Here is a 22835-nt window from a genome sequence, read left to right as displayed (position 1 = left end):
TGTTGAATGCAAAATAACCACATCACACAAGAAAGTAAAAAAAGTAGACCTACACAAAAATATAAAATCTGAAAATTTGGATTTTATATGTCTTGCCCTTTTACCATATATACTTGAGTATAAGCCTAGTTTATAAGCACAAAAAAAGGTGCTGAAAACCCAAACTCAGCTTATACTCGAGTAAAAAAAAATATCTATCGAAACTCACCTATCTGGCTTCCCCCGCTGCTGGCTATATACTGGAGCATTGGGTTGGCTATATACTGGGGCAGGGGGCTAGCTATATACTGGGGGATATGGGCTGGCAAGCTATATACTGGGGAGGCTGTGACCAATGCATTTCCCACCCTCGGTTTATACTCGAGTCAATAGGTTTTCCCAGGTTTTGTGGTAAAATTAGGGGCCTCGGCTTATACTTGGGTCGGCTTATACTTGAGTATATATGGTAGTTTTATCTCGCAGCAGATAAAAAAAAAGAATAAATAAGCAATAAGTAAAGTAGTGACAATATGAGGGATATGATGACTACCAGGCTTCTTCAAGAATTGCCAGTCTGAGGAGTTGATAGCGCCGGCTGTACAATAATGAGAGCTCAGGAGAAGGATTTCTAATCCAATTTTAAGAGCAGGTTTTTGGAGAGAATGCTAATTTTCTCCAAATGAAATGTAGAGTCTGTTCTAGCATATAGTGTACTGAGTTCTTATATTCAAGACATAGAATATTCATCTATCGTTCTCATGTCTGAAACAGATGAATGGGAATCAGCCATCAAGTTGTCAATCACTGAGATATTTCTATGTTATGAGTCTCTGACCATGAAACCCAAGGGAGTAAGGAAGTCATATTTTACAAAAATCTGTAAAGGTCAAGGTTGGACAGGCCCACTGGAGAATCAGAAGACCCTCTAATATGTGTCTGTAATAGTCCTCTAGTTACAAAAGGGTTTTTTTTGACCTGTGAACCAATGAATTATCCTATCATACCAAGTTGATCATAAGTATATACAATGGTAATAAAAATTACATGAAATTAGAGACATACATGACCTGAGTTAGGACCCTCAACATCATCTTCTTTAATGGGTCCAAAGATTCATAGAGTACTTCAAAATCATGACATGTTCCATCATGTTCCATGGAATCGTAGACTTGCCTCTAGAGTAGATCTTTTATATATAGTCATATCCCAAATCCTGTCACCAGAGTCTCCAGGACATGGCTCTTCCATCTTAAAGCCGTGCACTCAAAGCTTTGATATGACACCCAAAAAAGTCTACAGAGCCCTATGTATGCCTTTGTATGCCTTTTATTTCATAAAGATAGTGTTGGACTGTCACACCATAGAACCATCCAGTGGACTAAGACTCTCACCTAATACTAGACCACAGAGCTACAGAAGAAGACAACCCAATTTGGGTCAATTTCTTAGGGCTGGATGGAGAATGGACCCTGAGAATAATATTATCTAGTGGGCTAAGGAACCCCGTACAAATTCAATGTAAAAATTGTTGCATGCTCCCTTGAACAATATAGTACAGTTAAATTCTTCAATGATGCACAGTGATTGATTTGTAGGGTGCTACGGAAATTGATGGTGCCATAAAAATAAATATTATTATTATATTATGTCTAGTGCCAGCTCTTCACTACAGGGCTCAACGATGTTCACAAGACCTTAGACCAGAGCTGTAGTGTTATATGGCCACTAGGTTCAGTAATGAAAAACATACAATTTAACCATATTGCCTTAGAAACCTACTGATGAAATAGCTCAAGTGCCTTCATCACATCCATCAAAGAGAAATGAACAGATTCAATAAGTAAATGAAATCCATCTGTCATTAATTTGGTTAATTCTATTTCTGTCGGCACAGATCTAACCACAGCTGCTACATATTTGCTAACATTAAAATATAATTTCCAGGGACACTGCTGCTATGTGCGACTGTCACAATCTGTGAATATCAGTAAGAAACCAGGACATCAACCACATGACTGTTGATAAGCAGAGGTAAATGTAAGCTAGTCACACACGTTAGATGTATATTGGCTGGACCGACTGACCACCGGATGTGCCTGGGGATTTCCTGACTTTGCTCCAATGACTGGTGCTGGGTTGATAATGGGTTAGACTATCACATTTTTAACATCCCAGCTCCCCTAATCCTTGAATAGTGAAGCCACTACATTCAATAGTTGGGCTTAGGCCTTCTTTGGACAAGTGCCAGAACGGGTGTTGGTTTATTAACGTCTTATGAAAGGAGTTTATTCTTTATTCCCATGAAAGTAAGTTTTAAATAGTTGGGGGTCCCAGTGCTCCAAAACCTACAACTTGAAATGAACCCCATGAAGCTCTGGAGTGCATAGGGTAACTAACATTCCATTTTAGAATTGTCGTTGAATTGTGATTTTGCCCATCTCCAGTCATACATTCTTCACCCCCCATGTGTGCAAATTTATATTTTCAGAATACTGTAAAAACTAAAAAGATTAAAATATGATCTTCTCATATTTAACCACATAAGGCACTTAGTTCCAAATCAAAATGGAGATTTTTTAGCCTGATGCAGGAGAAGATCTGATAACTTTTATGAATGGAAAGAGTAACTAAACTTTCTGGTCCCTCTTGCGTAGTTCTCAGCATACGTAGCGGCGCCTTCAGAGGATTCTTTCATTTTCCTCAGGTACTGCTGGCAATGAAGAAGTTAATTGTTTCCACCGTGCACACCTTGCGGAGGATATTCCCCTCAGACTGGAAGTCCCGTGTCCCTGGACATGTTTCCATTTCACGTCATTCTGAGCTCAGCTGTTTAGGTCAATGTAGGATTCGGCATAACGCTTTCACTGCTGCATGTTTCCTTACACCGGCTCCTGTGTGTCATTGTACCTGTCTGCAGAACCTACAGCGAGTCAATACCTAAACTATAACATTTATGAAACTTAGAGTAGATGTATGAAATATCAAGTTTATATATGTGTTGGACCTGTTCAATGGATAGTGCTATATATCAAGTGTGCACATAATTACTGTGGTCTTCCAAAGGGGTGTTATAGGATATTTCAAGATTCCTAATCCCACAGATAATTTATTTAAGGCCTCATGTACACGAACATGTGCTTACCCAGACCGGAATAGGGAGTAGCACACAGTCGGGCCCTGAAAAGGAGGGGGGTTGAGCGCTCCTCACCACTCCCATCTCTATAAAAGTTGGGCGGCTGTGGCCACAAATTCAGACAAATTCAAATAAAGGTCACGATACGGTGAACCACCGTGTGCTCATGACCAGGTATCAGAGACCACAATGGTGGCCATGATTTGGTACAGTCAAAATCACAAGGTTGTGAGAATGGAGCCTACGGGCTACTCTGTCGCCTATAATAAAAACCAGGAATAAATAATATATCTATATTATAAATTCTTCATTGGAAATGAGGAGCTTCATGTTACCCCTCTAGCACGAGGGACAGGGGCAACAGATACCTTGGCATTCCCCATATCTAAGGGTGGTAAAAATTTGATATCACATCACGTACATGAAGTACTGAATAGTTTTTCCATGTCACAGAGCTTAGAGGATCACCCATATGTAAATTCTGCTTATTGCGTACATGCCACCTACTGGAAAATACCATCCCATGATACCATCCTCATGTTGACTGTGAAGTCATGGTGCTAAACAAGAAGTTATATAACCTACTATTGCTAAGTGATCCAAAGATGACAATAGGGCATTGGGTACACCGGCGGTAATCTTTGTTCTTTTTATAATCTGTATTCAAGTCCCACAAGTACCAAGGGCCCTGCAATTACAGGTCGCACGTGGATACTTATTTATCTTTGCAGATAATAATAGGGTGAGTCTGCTAGAGACTTGTAATGGAAAGATGAAATCCATCTGTCTCCCACCGTCCAATTGCCATATTAAGCATCACAACAAAAAGTTAACACAACACAAAGTTTCTCCTCTAACAAATATTTACATGGAAACAGAGATGAGAAAATCGATCGGCTTCGTCTGCCAACCCAAAGCCATAAATTTCAATTCACCCCATAAATCGTACTAGCAGACGGATCAAACAAACCAAACGGATCCTGATATTTACTCTGGGGGTGTCTCTATCTGCTGCGTTAAAAATAAAAAAAATAAGCCCCATAGAATTTTTATCCACATTAACATTGCATGATTGGACACAGTAAGAAAATATGGAAGATATGTCCCAAGTGACAGATGACTCGAAAGTGCTGGAAGATGTGACATAATGCATCACGAGAAACCGGTAATAATATTAGATATTCCAATGGAGAAACTTCTTCCTTTTTATTAGTTAATGTGTATTTCTTCTTAGTATTATTTATTTCTAGTTATTATTACTAGAATTTGCCATTAAATTATCAGGGGGAAAAAATCTAGTTTTTCTTAGGAATAATTTTATATTCTTAGAAATACGAAATACCAAGTCAGCTTGGTGTTTTATCATTCCTTATACATTAATATCAGCCATGAAGGAAAGGAGCCAACAAGCCCCTATTTAACTAAAGGTTTAAAAGAGATAAAATCTAAAAACCTAGCAGATTTTCATAGGATCGACTGATCACCTTGTAAGGTTCCTGAATTTCTTCTGATGATAAATATCGGGAGAGATAAGGATTGGACTACAGTAGTTGGAATTCAGTGAATTATAGCCCTTGCTAAAAAAGTCTTTTGGATAAGGGGGGAAGATTTTTGGGGAGGATTGATCACTCAGCTCATTTATCCAGTGTTTCTGGGGTTCTTTACTTTTCCAATATTACTTTTTTTTACTATGACTTTTTATTAGCTTGAAACTTCATTACTAGTCCTAAAGGAAATCTCCCATCACAATCCATCATGATAAAGCAGGGACACTTTCTCATAGATCCAGGAACCATGGTAATTTTCTTATTTGTTACCCATGGCCTCTTTCCTTCTAAAACCAACGTGTCTTACCACTTGCTGAAGATCCACACGCTGTTACAGTGTGCAAGCAGCACTTCCAACCAACTCACTGGGTGCTCAAACCTCCGCAGTCAGATTATATCAGGCAAAAGGTGGGGTAAGTGCTGAGGGAGCAGGGAGGATGAGACAGTGTAACAACCTGTGACAGCAAGGATGGGATCTTGTAACATCCGCAGGAGCTATTATAGCTCATTAGTATAATTTTAAACGCTGATTTTAGAAGGAAGGAGGCCGCTAATAACAAATAACAGCAGTGAACTCACATGGCAGCATTAAAAATTCATAATCTATACCTCCTGTACCATAAAATGTTCCCTAGTATATCATCCCAAACAGTCCCTTCATGGTTATTTTATATAAAAGCCCCCTCACCCACTATTGATTCATTAGATACAGATCCCTCTACCTCCATGGATTCTATAAGTACAGCCTTATGTGGGCCCCCAGCAGCTCTGGGCTCTTGCTCAGGCTTTTATACTAGGTCCCCTTTTTGTCTTTAACAAAAACATATTTATTGGCTGCCTAAATAGGCATTAAGTTATGTTAAATTTCTGTGTTTTCTATTAAATGGGCTGGCACTTATACCAAACTTTAACAGGCTTAGTATAATACACTATTAGGGTACCCATATTATACTTACCCTCTTAAAGTTTGCAGAGCGCCATTGATCATGAGAAACCTAGACAGCAGGACTTATTGTGACGTCCTGTATCCTACTGAAGGACCTGTCTGGGAAATCCAAAGTCCTGCTGCCGGCAGGTCATGTAACCCGCTGCTTCTAATGGCGAACAGCAAAATTGAACAGGGTAAGTAGAATATGTGTGACTCTATTAGGGTCTTATACTTACCCTGTTATGGTTAAGTGGCCAACCCCTTTAAGTCCACATAAAATCTGACACAAATTTAGGCATCAATTGGTTCCACATTTCAGGTCACTGCAGAAAACATCTGTATCTGTATTGACCCTAGTAGTTTTGGATTCGGATGTGAGAAGTAGTCTTATATTTTTTCCTACATATCCACACAAAAAGAACTGTATATATATTCCTATAGAGTTTATATATTCAGTTCTGCTACATGCATAAGATTAAACCTTCAACAAATTGACACTTCTGACAGATTTAGGAAAAATGCGGTCATTAGATTCAGTCTGATACGGAAAATCTGGCGTAAAATTACATTTGTATCTTCCATTCATGTTATCACATAAGATTGACATTATTTAAGCCTTTACCCTGTTCTCCCAGTGAGGTCTTTTCATTCTACATTATTGTGCGGCTTGTAACCGGGAGAGATAAAATGTAGACCACCAGCAGTGTGAGTAACCCTTAGGGAAGCCACAATGCATCTGCTTCCCCCCTCGTCGTCCCCCTCCTGCTCACACTAAGGACTTGTTCCTTAGAAGCAGCTGCTACCCGTGTTTCTACAGAGGACAAGATATGAGAAATATATTTCCCGGCGGGTGTATGGCTGCCCATAAAACAAGTTCATCTCTCAGGTGTTAGCTTCTGTTTAAGATGACAAGACATATGGCAACCCGGGCAGTGCCAATCTGCATGTGAATGTTATCTCTGCAGAAGTTTGGGGTTGAACTCATCGGGCATATTAATGAGAAATTCACTTTGGTTCTGATTTAGAATCTAATCCTGTTTTATAAATGTCAGGAGAGAAAAAAAAACAAGCCCCTGGTATAAAATATTTTACATCTGCACTAAATCCTAGAACAGTCCGTGCATACTAATAGTCATACTAAAAAGATGACTGACGATGTGAAGAGGATACTGTGACATCATTTCGAGAAATTACAAATGGGTCCTGGAAGTTGGTAAACTTCTGGACATTACTCTAAATTAAAAGGTTTTATGTTTAATATCACAGGATATGCAGTGGTGGATTATAATAAAGATGGTTTGGGCAGAAATCCGGCCCCCAAGCCGTCTAGGGAGCCCATGGCCACCCAAACCACCCACCAAATGTTCTACTGAGAAGGACCTTCATCCATGAAATCCTCATACATTATGTTCATGTTCTCAATACACTTATACACAAGAGCCATTTCAGGACCTTTGGACCACATTCATGATTTCAGACGCACGATCTTAGGGAATCTTAGTGCATTATGGGGCAGATTTACTTACCCGGTCCATTCACGATCCAGCGGCGCGTTCTCTGCGGTGGATTCGGGTCCAGCCGGGATTCACTAAGGTAGTTCCTCCGACGTCCACCAGGTGTCGCTGCTGCGCTGAAGTTCCCCCGAGGCCCGCCGAAATGCACTCAAGTTCACCGACCTATTCCAGGTGAAGGTAAGCGCGAGTCTCGCAACACTTTTTTTTTTAAAATGCGGCGGTTTTTCCGAATCCGTCGTATTTTTGTTTGGCCACGCCCCCGATTTGCATCGCGTGAATGCCAGCGCCGATGCGCCACAATCCGATCGCGTGCGTCAAAATCCCAGGGCAATTCAGGGGAAATCGGCGCAAAGCGGAAATATTAGGGCAACACGTCGGGAAAACGCGAATCGGGCCCTTAGTAAATGACCCCCTATAATCGGACAATGCACTTTCAGTGAACTCCGGTGACCGGGTAAGTAAATGTGCCCCATAGATTATGAAACAATAACTGGAAATTTAGTTGAATGTGTCATGTTAAATTTGGAAATTAACTTAGTGGTTTCCTTATTGATCAAGCAGAACTGCCAAAAATAATATTGATCTAACACATATTCTAGTGCGTCTTCCTGGACTAGATTACTAATAATCTGCTGAAAATGAAAAAATTCCTAGTAACTTCATTTCAATATATGAACTAATTACGGACAACTACTAAAGTCTAGACAACAGGGGTCATCAGTCATGTCAATACGGTAATACACCTTCTCCAGCTCCCTCCCCCGCACTATTACCTCTCGACCTTCCCCCTAGTGTATCACATCAGTTGATCAATAATACTGTGAAACTATAGAACACTTGAAGCATTAACATCCCAAACTGAAAGGAAGAAGTCTCAACAAGTCAATGACCTTCAGTTCAATGAACTCTACATGACCACGAGCAATCCAACAACTATTTACTGCTACTCTCTGCATTTGTTACAATATCCACTTTTTAAATGACTTTTTATCAATATTATGCAGTATTACATATAAAACAGAGAAATAAAGACAATATTGAAACTGCAAACAAATATGGTATATACAGGCAAATTACAACGCTTGTCTACCGTATTTTTCGGACTATAAGGCGCACAAATTTCTCAGAAATCAAGGGTGCACCTTATAGTCCAGTGCGCCTTATATTCATTCATCCATTCATTCATCCTTATAATCAGGTGCGCATTATAATCGGTTGCGGCTTATTATCCGGTGCGCCTTATATATGAACTGTACTTACAGACAACAGCTGCCTCGAACTATGCAGGTGCGTCTTATAATCCGGTGCAACTTATATATGAACCTAGACGTTTTAGCAGGCATTTATTGATGGTGCGCCTTATAATCCGGTGTGCTTTATAGTCTGAAAAATATGGTATAGTAGGGCATTTGGTCATCCAATAGCAGGTTTCCTCACTTTGGATCCTAATATGAACCATAGTCCTCCATGTACATGGACCAGCTTGGATTTTAATGGCTGCCCGAAGTACTAGATTTCCTTCAAGGACGTTTCAAACTCTCCTGCTAAATCAGCCATATATAGAGAGGTGATGGATCCTCATAAATAAGCAAATTACAATCAGAACAAACTCTACGCTCCTAAAAACCAATGGTTGTGTAGACATCGGCCAACTTTGACTTTGTCTTACTAGGAGCTGACATCTGAAATGTAGAGCTGTCCCTGTTAACAAAGACTTACTGTCAACCTAAAGACTCAGATATCCCCGTATTCATTAGTCAAGGTGTCAGTCTAAGTTTCTTATCTGAAGTACTGGGTAATACCCTGCCTATATTAAAGGTGTGGATACACTCTGACTTTCCTTCTATTTATTAGTATATATATTTCCATAGCTTACCTATTGCCCACTGCAATCCACTTCAATCTATTCTATATAACAAGAGTGAAACCAGGGGCAAATTAAGACTGCCATGGGTCCTGGTGGAAATGTTATGAATATTATGCTATAAATGCTATGAATATTATAGCTCCTACAAGCCTGGAATAAAGCTTCTTGGGAAATGGAGAATGCATGCCTTTCACTTCCTTTCAATCTGCGGTTTCGGGACCTTTGGAGGACCTGAAATGGCTCTGAGCAGAAGGAGATATACAAGATTTTCATGAGTTAAGGTCTTTCTCAGCATAAAATTTGGTGGCCAGGGGCCCCCCAGAAGGCTTGGGCCCCGGGCAACCCCCCAAACTGCCTACATTATAATCCACTACTGAGTGAAACAGATCTGTAATATCTATAACAGGATCTAAAGGACAGAACCATTATAACCATGTACTGTACTAAGGTCACAGAAACACTTGCTTCTTGTTCTTTAAATCTTTAAAGGTAACAAAGTGACACCTTATAATAACCTGCTTCTTAGTAAAGGTAAAATCTGCCTGGGTTATTATTGGTGAGACCGTGGACTAAGTTTTACAGCAGCAACTTCACTGTAGATTAGATTGACTGTAATGTAAGATTGTCTCTAGTGGCCAATCATCATGGAAAGTGGCTACTTATTCGTACAAAACCATAGAAACCGAGGCCTTCTCAGACACGACTGTCCCCTCGTTCTGTTCGGATAAAATAGTGGTATTATGGTAATGGCTTCTCATCCTGCATTGATGTTATTCTGTATTTCCATCTTATTCCATGTGAATGTCTGTCCCCTATCACAATATATACAGTCTATGTAGAGTTCTTGTCAAAGCTTTCCTGGCTCCTATATGACTATAGTCTTGTATACAACATGCAACTATTTTAACCTCTGTTCTCCCTATAGACATTGGTGGAACATTAGGGAGGCAGAAGTATAAACAAGACGATAAATTTAGTCTTTTCCACGCAGCAATGACTCTCAAATTGTTTCACATATTCATTAGTAAGAAGAAACAATCTACACCTACACTAAAGCGAATAATGAATGGTAATTGCCTTCACTCCGCAAACAGCAAAAAACGCAAATGCACTTACACGGAGTACAGCAGTGACAAGGGCATCCGTAGGGTTAGTGCAGTTCTCTGCCGAGTAGTAGATAGTGGGATTCAATAGACATGTGTGATCGATCATGAGCAGTGGAGCCAATAGTAATGGCAAGAAATCAAATATTTACAGCCAATGGGAGTCTACTGAAAAATTGTATCTGACATAATTAAAGGGGCTTTTTTTGGCCATACCAGGAGGTTTTCATATTGATGACCTATCCCCGGGTTATGTCATCAATATTTGTTTTGTGGACATTGGATACCCAGACCACACACCAATCTGCTGTGTTGGGTCTTCTGGTGCCAGAATCTATAGAATGTATAGAGCTGAAGACAAAAGGTTCTGTCTTCCCTATAGCAGCCGGATGGGGGCAGTGCACATCAATGCTATTCAATTTAAGCCAAGCTGAGTTATACAGTGGTTGGAACCTATTGCTACCAAAAGCGTACACCATATATACTCTGGAACCTATGGCTACCAGTAGTGTAACCGGAACCTACAGGAATCTAAATCAGCTGATGGGTGCAGGGTCCAATTGTAGAACACCCACCAATTACATTATGGTGACCTATCCTATGGATAGGTCACCAAGAAGATAAATATATACAGATTTTTGGGGGTTATTTTGGTTTCTTTGATACTTTCATCAATTAGTTATTAGACACAAGGCAACCCCAGGAGTCAAGTATCCGATACCAGGCATTCCCACCAATCACCTATCTGACACCAAGTCCTCCCACCAATCATGAATCTGCCACTAAGCACTCCCATCAATTACATATACAACGCCAGACACTCCCAACAATAAGGATTTTCACATCAGGCACCCCACAAACCACATATCTTGCAGCAGGAACTTCCACCAATCGGGTTTCCAGCACTAGGCACTCCCACCAATCAGGTATTTGACACCAGGCTCCCCCACCAATCAGGCACAGTATCTGACACCAGACAACCCTACTGATCAATTATCAGGCACCCCTTTCAATCAGGTATCAGAAACCAGGCACCCCTACCAATCAGGTAAAGTATCTGACACCATGCTCACCCACCAATCAGGTATTTGACCCTAGGCACCCCACCAATCAGGTACAGTATCTGACAGCAGACAATCCTACTGATCAGGTATCAGACACCCCTACCAATCAGGTGTTCACAATTACTTTTGAAGGTAGAGATAAACAGAAAATAGAGCTGAAAGCATAGCTCTGTTCTCTCTGTAGTGGCCAGATCCTGTTACTGCAGTTCAGTGCTGAGCTGCAGTTACCTGGATCAGTCACTACAGCGGGAAAACTAGCATCATGTTATCTGTGTTAGTTCAGGCAATGGAGGCGGCCAAAATCAGCTGATCGGAGGAGCTGCCAGGTGTTGATTTGATCATAACCTGAAAGACCTTTTTGAATGGGATTTCCATGATTTGGGGAAGCACACAGATGGGAATGTGTGCTTTCTAACATCAAGTGCCTTCTCTCTCCTGTTCCTTTTCCATGAACAGCGCCACTGAAGTTCACTGGCGGATTCTGGTATGACACTCATTGTAGACACATCTATAGACAGCTTATTTCTCCATCCAGCTCTTATAAGTTGAATTACATAAATTATCTGCACACCTTTGGAATCTTATTGTAGCCGATTAATATTAATTGTCTATACTTTTATTTATTTATTTTTTTGGTTGCTGTCATATGAATAAATTATTCCCATAATGAAATCTCTTCAAGTGTCCATTGACTGAATGTCTTAGGTGATGCTTATTCCTATAATAATAAAGGATGTGGAAACATGTTTGCGTGTGCCGCATCCTGGGTCACGTTCCATTGTAAGGTCACTTCTACCCATTTATACATAGACATCACTATACGCATTGACTATTGTGCTGCATTATATGTGAACATCACTGTGGGAGTATGAATACTGTGGGGAATAGGTCTTTGTGCGCTCACTGCTGAATTGTATGCGGCTTGTACGGCAAATATCCTTGTGCTGAATATTAAAGATGTTGATGCTGTTTAAACCCTAAACATCACCATTTCTGTGCATCAGATGAGGCTGATAATGCAGCTATACCCCATACATGTGCATCAGAGATTCAAGTTATGGTTATGATGAATATTGTGAGAGATCTGTCAGCAGTATGTTAGAGATCAGGAAGAGCTGGGTAAATGTATACATTTTAGTATGGGAAAAGATTCAGTATAACTTGTCACTTATAGCCTCTATAACATGCTGCCTGCAGATAATCTGCCCAGTTCCTCCTACTGCTCTATTATATGATCCATGCAGATTGTACGTAGTATAGTGTCCTATCTGCTCCACTCCTCCTGCTCTATATCATGCTGCCAGCATATAAAATAATCTGCAATGCTCCTCCTGCTGCTCTATTATATGAGCCATGCAGATAGGACACTATACTATGTACAATCTGCTCCTCTCTTCCTGCTGTATAACATGCTACCTGTAGATAGGACACTACGTACAATCTGCTCCACTCCTCCTACTCTATAACATGTTGCCAGCATATAAAATAATCTGCAATGCTCCTCCTGCTGCTCTATTATATGATCCATGCAGATAGGACACTATACTATATACAATCTGCTCCTCTCTTCCTGCTCTATAACATGCTACCTGTAGATAGGAAACTATGTACAATCTGCTCCCCTCCTCCTACTCTATAACATGCTACCTGCAAATAATAATCTGCCCAGCTCCTCCTGCTGCTCTATTATGTGATCCAAACAGATAGGACACTGTACTACATACAATATGCTCCACTCTTCGTGCTCTATAACATGCTGCTTACTTATAGGATGATCTGAACTGTCTGCAAAGATCATCCTCAGTGGCGTAACATAAAGCCGGTGGCGGGCCATTGTGCAAAGTCTGGTCCAGGCTCCTGACTACAATGTATTGTTTATATTACTAGTCTTGTAAAATTGATCTCTTTCGGGCCCACTAAGTCTCTCAGGCCCAGTTGCAACTGCACCCTGTACACCCTCAAGTTGTGCTGCTGCTCCTCCTGCTCTATAACACACAGGCCCACATTTCTAGTCAAAGCTCAGCTCTGACCAATCAGAGCTCAGCTTTCATTTTCCCACAGCAGTTTATAAAGTTAAAGCTGAGCTCTGACTGGTTTCCATGGGCAACAAGAACAGGTTTTCTTTAGAAAATTGTGATAAGTCTCCCCCTATTTGCAGTTTGCCTGTGTAGTGTGCAGGGTGCTCCCGATTCAGGAATTGTGGGACACGTTCTCCATCAATCTGGCGCCCCCTGCACTGCCCTGACGGAGTGCATCAACCCTTTTTTTGGTGTACCTTTAACATGGGGTGTGCGACAGAATGGGGCAGATTTACTTACCTGGTCCATTCGCGATCCAGCGGCGCGTTCTGTGTGGAGGATTCGGGTCTTCCGGCGATTCACTAAGGTAGTTCCCCCCATGTCCACCAGGTGTCGCTGCTGCGCTGAAGTTCATCGGAATGCACTGAAGTTCACCAAGGAAAACAGCGTTTCGGGCCCTTAGTAAATGACCCCCATTACTGTCGGACACTGCATGATAAATGTGGCGCACGGTCCGACACTCCTTCCAGTGCAACCACGACACAAATTTGTCATGGACACTTTGTAAATACATGTGCAAGAAAAAAAATCACTGCCTGTAGATAGGACACTATGTACAATCTTCTCAGCTTCTCCTGCTCTATAATATGCTGCCTGCAGATTGGACACTATGTACAATATGCTCAGCTCCTCCTGCTCTATAACATTCTGCCTGTAGATAGGACACTATGTACAATCGTCTTAGCTCTTCCAGCTCTATAACATGCTGCCTGCAGATAGGACACTATAATCTGTTCATCTCTTTCTGCTCTATAACATGCTGCCTGAAGATAGGACACTATGTACAATCTGTTCAGCTCCTCCTGCTCAATAACATGCTGCCTGCAGATAGGACACTATGTACAATCTGCTCCCCTCCTCCTGCTCTATAATATACTGACTGCAGATAGGACACTATGTACAATCTGCTCAGCTCCTCCAGCTCCATAACGCACAGATAGGACATTTTGAACAAAAATCCTGCAATGACCATATGGAAGCTGTAGTCTCTGTGTATCTTATTGCCTTTGATATCTCTGTGTGTGACAGCTCCAGCATAGGACTACAGTAATATAACTTGTAAAAAAGTCCCTGCTTGAGATCCAGAGTAATGTTATCTCTAGCTTGTAGTTGTGGCAGAGTTACAACTCCCATCATGGAGGGCAGTATAAGAGTTGTAATTAGTTGTAATTTTGTAACAGCTGCAGAGTCTCAGGCCGAAGAAATGTTTTCCAACATCCTAAAGAGACATAGGGGGACATTTATTATTGAATTTTTTTTTTTTTGCTGCGCTTATTGCGTCTTATTTATGAAATGTTGGGGCAACAATATTGGTGCTTTTCGGACACTCACAATTTTTTCTTTTTTTGGGCTCACAATTTGGGAGACACTTGGGAATCCGAGACTTTTCCTTTCTTTTAGTTTTCCAACATGTTTTTTTTTTTTTTGCACATTTTTTGGTGCAAACTTAAAGCTGCAAAAAGCTGGTCTATGGAGATCTTCATGAACGCTTAGACCATTTTCGGCCGTGCGCCAATTCATTAATCCCTTGTTCCACAATCTCATATCCCTGTGCAAAATATAGCACGATTCGTGAGACAAAAAATGGACCCAGCACCACAAATGATAAATGCCAAAAACTCCACCTAAGGTCCTCCATTCACTATGCTAAAGGCAGGGACCATGTATTTAACTACATCCGCTGTGGATTTACACATTAGATAAAGATTGGTCAAACCTGCCAGTTTCATCTTAGAGTATGTAAAGCTTTTGCCTCTTCTCTGGGTCTTGTGGCAGATGTCACAGATTTCAACACGGCTAATCCTTTTGTTCTTAAGGGAGATAAGCCAATTCCAAAGACTCTGTCCTCGGCTATTCCCCTTTCACTACTAAGAACACTTGCATGCTCAGCCAGTGAAAGTGTTCAGGAGATCAGAATAACAAGCATTTGGCTTACAACTATCTAAGTTTGTGGTTGCCGGTTATACCTGCCTCACACTACTTTACAACTACTGATGTAGCAGTGCTGAACTTGTTATGTAACAGTTGTAAGTGGAATTCCAACAATGACAAAGTCAGCTCTGCTTGGTTGGAAGCATTCAGCACCACTACACCTAGTCGCCGAGTAAAATACAGGGGGCCTTGTCTAATCGTATGAAGTATTGACAGATACCATGTAGTAGTATTGCGCATGTTGCTCATGTTTTATACATATACGCGATATAGTGGGGGATGGTAATAAGAGTTACACTGTTTCTACCAAATCATAGTATATCCCCTTCATGCCTCGCTATTTCTAAGCAGTTAAAAAAAAAATACTTTACTAGATTTTTGGGTGAAAATTAAAATGTAGATTTTTTTAATCTCTGCCCATCTTCTCTTCAGTGTGAAGAAATCTTTGCATCCTCTTTAGATGATAACATTATCTGCCGACATGTTGTCTTCTATTGTCTTATTTTTTCTTTGGGGTACTTTGTATCATTTTGTATCTACCGTATATCCCCGAGTATAAGCCGACCCAAGTATAAGCCGAGGCCCCTAATTTTACCAGAAAAACCTGGTAAAACCTTTTTTTTTTACTCGTGTATAAGCCGAGTTTGTGTTTTCAGCACATTTTTTGTGCTGAAAAACTAGGCTTATACTCGAGTACATATGGTAGTTTTTTTTTTTTTTTTTCGGGATTGTGAAGTGTATCAGTTTAGATCAGCAAAATATAGATATGAGTATCACTGAATAGTCCCCAGGTTACAGGAAATCTAATGGTGACATTACAGATAAAGGATCTACAAATCACAGAGGGAGCATTAACCCTAAAGTTACCATTACACTACAAGTCAGCGGCTGTCTCTACGGTAAGAACCCTCCACTACCTCGCCCTAGGGTTGCTTGCATAGAAAAAAATAGGTTAGCTAATAATGAGTGAGATGGTCTCTATCTGAAACCCAGACCCGAGTCCATCCCATTCACATACTGACAGCTCTTACAGAGATAAATGTGTCATCTATGGGGGCTATGACTATGATGTAGTAGGTGTAAATTCACAGATAGCAAATTCCAATCTTCTATGCCACACAAGTTCAGCACTGCTACATCTTTATATTGTATGCAAAATTTTTACTAATAATAGTACTATTGGGTACCCTGACACAGTGTATCCTAGCACACATTTACTGGTAATAAAAAATCTTTCCAACGTCCTATATATATAAATATAGTAGTATGCACAGTGTCAGGCAGGTGACAGAAAGCAGCACCTGAGGGGAGTTATAATAGATTTATGCTTTAACCCTTCTTGACGTGTTGCATAGATGTTTAATATTTCATATCAAGTCTTAATTATAGATCGGACTGATGTTATTGTAGGCAACTCTTGAACAAGAATGAAAATACATTTAAATATTATATACTGTAATTGACCTAATAAACATATGTCGCCTATATACTATACAGGTAGATGTGACCTTATAAATATTCATCTCTGCTGAAGACACAATAACTCCATTTCTTCTTATGCCTTGTCACATAGAGCACACACAAGCCTGGCACTGCTTCCTATGTCTCCTCCGTCTGTCTCCAGCCAGTCACACTCATAGGGCTTATCAATAATCCATGTCACAGGGGGGCACTAAAACTTCCCTCCCTGTCCCGTCCTGATGAAATCATAAAGAGTCCTCAGCGACAGGGAACAAGGCAGCCTGGCACGTACCATACTGTACATAGGCAAACAAGTAAAATTACACTACTAATGCTAGTTATTATCACGGATGTGAAATAAAATATTCATTAAATGTACCCCACAATGTATAACACAACTGCACTCCACAGGCAGGAGTCTTATCACACCAGCCACATGGACTAATAACAGCTGGAAGAAGACCGAGCATCTAGAAGACCATAATACCATCACACAACCATCACCTAAGACATAGAAATCACTCAGTGTAGATGAACATCTCTAAACAGAATCATTCAGACCTTAAAATCCAACATAATTTAGGTAGAGCCCCATTCCTGTACCTTGCCAACCCCTATAACAGGTGTTTCCTGAATTTATGGACCACCGGCTAGATTGACCATAGTTGGGGCAACAAAGGGTAACACAGAAAGCCTAAAAGTAGACCACATGTTCTAGTTTATGGAGATGGATCTGGTCCAGAAGAAAGTATAGTCCAGTCTTGACCAGTAAGATGGTTAGACACATGGTGCTTCAACTATGGTCCTGGAGATTCAACATGGGTCATCCGGTGGACCAATTCATGACCACAAATACTCATGTTCTAAAGTTAGGGAAAGGATAGATAGATAGATTGATAGATAGATAGATAGATAGATAGAATTATGTCCATGACTCTCAAGTTGGTACCCAATAAAGTCAAGAAAGATATTTAAGAGCCCCCTACCTTCATTTGATGGGTATGTCCTTAAAGCCTGGGCATAAAATCGGGTGCAAAGAGTGACCAAGACAGGATAAATCCACCAGTAAGACATATCGAGGCTATGTGCAGAACAAGCAAAGTTACAGAGCTATAGAGAGAGCGAGAGCTAAAGAGAGGGAGGAGGGATGAGACACCGAGCAGTAAGGAGGGCAGGCATCAAAGCACAGCTTGGATGGGAATTCTGCTCCCATAACCCCTCCCTGTGTATTATCCTCCTATTGTATTAAGGCTGCTTGTATTTTATGGCTGAGCAGAGAGTCAGCGTGAAGAATCCTTCAATGGAGCTCATATTATTGTGTGCGGTTACAAAGCAAAACTCGACTAATTGTGAGAATTATACATGGACCTTCTCCAGATCCCTGTGATTGACACGTCTTCTCCTGGGATGACTAGCAGGCAGCGAGATCACATGCATGCTCTGCTCTGCATAATCATACAGTATAGGGTATGAGTAGGGGTAGGTTAATATCTAAAGCCCCTATATATTGTATCCATCATATGAGCTGTTACAATGGTGTGTAGTGTATGTACAGGATCCCGGCTCCTCCGCCACCACACACCACATGACAGCCTGATACTATCAAGCGGCAGCCAGCAGTCATCTTTAACCCTATGCTCGCACTTGTTATGTTGTATTCGCACATGGTGCAGGTCGTGGAAAAAGTAGAAAAAACATTGAGAAAAACGAAGTATTTTATTGCTTATATCCTTTTTGCAAAAAAATCCATAGCCATAGACGCCTATCTATTTATCTATCTATTTAAAGCCACCTGGGGGGAATAGGTATGTATGAGATAGGTATGAGATAGATAGATTCCTGCTGAATTTATCTTATCATCTATCGATCTCTAAGGTCCCTTTTCCTTGCCCCCGTCAAGCCCCCTTTTCGCTCACTGGCAAAGACAAGAAAAAAGCAGGGGTTTGCGCCTTTTTTTGCCCTAAATTGGTATCAATAAATGACACCCACTAACTCAGGATTTACAGACTTAAGCCTGCTGTTAGAAAATGTTTTGCCCCACCTTTACTTTATAATTTCCCCCTTAGTGTCTCCCCATTCCCCCTCTAATTGTGTCCCCTAGCACATGTCACATTGTGGCCCCCTCCCTCATATTGTACCTCTGACAGCTCCCGCTCACATTGTGGCCCCCCCTGATTTTGTGCCCTCCAGCTTTCCCTAATATTGTCCCCCCCCCCCCCAGAAATTATGCATCCATCATGTTGTGGCCCCGCATATAATACCCTCTAGCAGCTCTGCCTCATATTATGATCCCCAGCAGCTCCGCCTCATTTTAGCCACAAAGCCCTAGCTCCCCCTTGTTGCTTCTTAATAAAAAAAATAATAAACACAAGGTACTTATCTCTCCACGCTCCCTGGCAATAGCTCTTCCCTGCTGTTGCTGTGTACAGCCTGAAGCCGGCAGGTAGCGTGACATCAGCCATTGCGCCTGCTCACTCTGCTACACACAGCAGCACCAGAGGCACAGGGATAGTGCAGAGAGCGGACGGCTCTCTGCATTATAACTGCTATCTACTCTGCTAAGCATTGATGTCCCGGGCTATACCTCCCACTGGCTGGGACAGCAGGACAAAGCCCAAAATATGGGACTGGGAGGTATGTTAATATATATGATACTGGTATCTAATAGCTAGGTAGATAGATAGATAGATAGATAGATAGATAGATAGATAGATAGATATGTGGCAGCTGATAATCAGGACCAATATGCTATATATATATGTGAGGTACACTTATTGATTCATAAACTTACCCGCTTACAATAGGATTCTGCAGTGAATCTGGTGGATTTTATTTTAGACTGGTTGCCATAGTAATTACATAGTAATTACTATCCGGCTGATTTACGCATGCGCGGCATGCTTAGCCCCGCCTGCATAGCAAGCATGAGTGGCAAATCTGTTTGGCTGAATTCTGAACCTGCAGGAGCTCGGAGTTTGGATCAGATGGCTTGGAGCACACAGGGGTACGTCCAGCCATCCGGTGGGGTGGTTAGTGGCATCTTAGCACTTTAGACATTGCACTAGCTGGTTATTAGCACATTGATAATCAATCTATTCTAATACTGCAAAACACTGAAGACCAATAATATATAGGTATCTAATTTCACAAGCATTTGCACTTCTGACTTTGTTAATATGTACACAGTGATGATGTAAGAAATATGTAAATGTGATGGGACGGATTTGTGAGGTCATGTGACCGCCAAGTTTTTATATAAGTCCACTATGTTCACATTTTATTTGGTTTGAAAAAGGGTCAGATTGAGCCGAAACATTGGAATAAAAGAAGACCACTTATTTAACATCATTTATTGTCTGGAGTGCTGCTCTCTTTTCTTATTTTTGTCTATGGATGTCTTGAGGCCTAGTCCTTGGTAACTTGCACCCATTGGGGCTCATTTACTAAGGGTCCGTCGGACGCGTTGTCGTCAGGTTTCCCGACGATTTCCATTTTGCAACGAATTGCCCCGAATTGGCACATCGGCGCTGGCTTGCACATGACAGAAATCGAGGGGCGTGGCCATCGGACAACCCGACGGATTTGGACAAACTGTGGAATTTAAAAAAGGAATTGTGTCGCAAGATCAAGCACTCACATGCACCAGGAAGAAGCAGGTTAACTCCGACAGACCTCAGCGCAGAATCGACGGATGCAGGAACTCGGGCGCACGATCTTAGTGAAATGCGCCCGAGTTAGACAACACACTGCGGGATCGCGACAGGACCAGGTAAGTAAATGTGCCCCATTATCTTAAATTCCTAGCGTGCTGCTTGGACTTTCTTGTTGTAGATAGAAAGATAAATAAATACAGGGCCGGCGCCAGCATTAGGCATACCTGTCAAGTGCCGGGGCCCAAAGCTGCTGGGGGCCCACATACGGATTCTCCATAGAGGCTTTATATAAAATAACCATGACGGGGCTTTTTAAGATGATAAACTAGGGAATATTTTAGGGAACAGGAGACTGTTTTTATTTCTGAATGTTTAATGCTGCCAGATGAGTTCACTGCAAAGGGGCCCGCTGAGGCTCTGTCGCCCAGGGGCCTACTGAAACCTGGAGCCGCCCCTGAATAGATAAGAAATAGATAGATAAGAAATAGATAGTCATATAGGGATGTTATTTTATGACTATATCATGGTCTGCCCATTATGTATCAGTTCTACTATCTTCTACTACTAATTATTGTGCCCGTCCCTTTAGGCCTAGTGTGTAACCTTTGTGATTTCACCTTCTGCCTAAAAAGTTCACATTGCTCCTTAATAGTTAAAGTGTAAATAATTCTGCATCTTCTTCCCATCTCCGGTGATGAGCCGGGGCCATGCACATGGAGTGTGTTCCTGGCGGATGTGACAATGCTGCTGTAATCACCCAGCCGCGGCTATAATCATTGTGTGTTTTGCGCTATAACACAAGAAACACTTTTTTAGTGTTTGTTTAGTGTTTGTTCCTTTGCTAAATTGCTCTGCCGTAAACTGGAAATCTTCTCCCTCTCTATTCTCTCGCTCCTTTCTTGCAGTCTAAAATTGCGCTTCACAATGATTATTTCAGGACTCGCTGCCTGGATACAAACCATCCTGCTTCTTGTATCAGCTCCATAATGCTAGGAAGGCGCACATCCATTTGAGAATTATTCTGCTGTTTTATGAGACTATTGCAGAAGTTAACCATATCATTTTTACAGCCGCTTTGCCGTTACACAGCTGATTTGCATGTCTGTATTGCTTTCTTTTTTAACACTTCCAATTCCTTTGCTATAATTTTTAAAGGGAGTCACCATGATCATGACCTACCCAAACTAATGCTATTCTATATGGTACGGTACCTTTCTCATTACATTGGTTTTTAGCACCTTTAAATGAAATCTACCATCAAAACCTCAGCATGATAAACCGGGGACACTAACTCATAGATCCAGGCATTGCAACTGTGTTAATCTTTTTTTTTTTTGGTATCTATGGCCCAATTTTTATTATTATTATTATTAGTATTATTAATATTATTATTATTATTATTATTATTATTATTATTATTAGTATTATTATTATTATGGCCTCCTTACTTCTAAAATCAACTTTTAAAAGTATGCTATTGAGCTAGAAGGGCTTTGAGGGTGTTACCAGAGCCCCTCTGTGCTGCAGATTCACATACTGTTTGTACTACTAATACTACACTGTGCAGGAGTGTACTGTGTACTGAGAATTCTACATAATTCTACATAATTCTACAAGTTGATTTGAGAAGGAAGGAGGCCAGGGATAACAAATATAAGATGATTACCACAGTCATAGTGCCTGGATCTATGAGTGAGTGGTTTATCATGATGGACTTTGTTGGTAGATTTCCTTTAAGCATACCTTTTACCCAAAGCTGTGTGTGTCAGTTTGACTCTGACAGGATTTTCTACTGCTGTCATTCATCCCAGAGTTTAGGAAGGGATGGAAAATGAAAAATGCAAAACAAACATATATGTATTATATATTTTGTCTAAGTTTCAGCGAATCGGATTTTGGCTGATTCGTCTATCTCTAATTTCTAGAAGATTAGGAAATGTATTAAAGCTTCATTAAAGAGGAGCTGCCATCGGGTACAATGCTTAACGACACGGCTTATATGATTGCCGCTGGCACTTAGAATTTTATATGTGAATGAGTTCATACCATTTCTCTGGGGCAGAGGGGTGTCTTGTTGTAATGTATGAAAATAAAGGTTAAAATAAAACCCTTTGGCAAGAATGAGGCATCTCATATAAAGAGTTCAATATTTTTTCATCAAGTAGACGTTGGTTATATGCCATTACATAGATGGACCAGAGGGAGGCTTCGCCACATGTACTACCATGGGGTCCTGTACCAATGGGCATCATTGGCGGTATTACTGGCTGCCAGTAGGGTTTGGGCAGCAGCTTGTGGCCATGCGCACCAAATGTATCCCGTGGGTCTCAGGTTGAACAGTGCTGCTCTACATAGTGGAGATCTACAGCCAAAGGGGTTGGCCACTTTACCTGTGTTGTGGGTGGGGGGGAGGATATTAGGTAATTAACCAATATACATCTACTTTCTTCTCCACTTTCTTGATATTTAAAGTGAAGCCTCCTGTCTTTTACCTTATCAGCCAGTCCAGTCCGTAAAATGGCCGCAGATGGAAGGTCATGTGATCAGTATCTGTTAATGAACAATCGCCCTGCCAG

General features: G+C 41.1%; 1 protein-coding gene across 2 annotated transcripts in view; it reads right to left on the bottom strand.

Moving 5' to 3' along the window:
* The window catches only part of LOC140122519 (ephrin type-A receptor 3-like), a 156352-nt gene extending 138459 nt beyond the window's left edge, over positions 1-17893 (bottom strand). The window contains exon 1 of one of the 2 annotated variants that reach the window (XM_072143470.1): positions 17593-17893. In XM_072143470.1, the coding sequence (XP_071999571.1) occupies positions 17593-17680 (88 nt within the window). In that variant the 5' untranslated portion in view covers positions 17681-17893. The remainder of the gene's footprint in view (positions 1-17592) is intronic. The other variant, XM_072143472.1, reaches the window with a different exon arrangement.
* Positions 17894-22835: the final 4942 nt, after the last annotated feature.

Source organism: Engystomops pustulosus, chromosome 3, assembly GCF_040894005.1.
Source record: "Engystomops pustulosus chromosome 3, aEngPut4.maternal, whole genome shotgun sequence".
Taxonomy (NCBI): Eukaryota; Metazoa; Chordata; class Amphibia; order Anura; family Leptodactylidae; genus Engystomops; species Engystomops pustulosus.
This window is presented reverse-complemented; position numbering and strand designations above follow the sequence as displayed.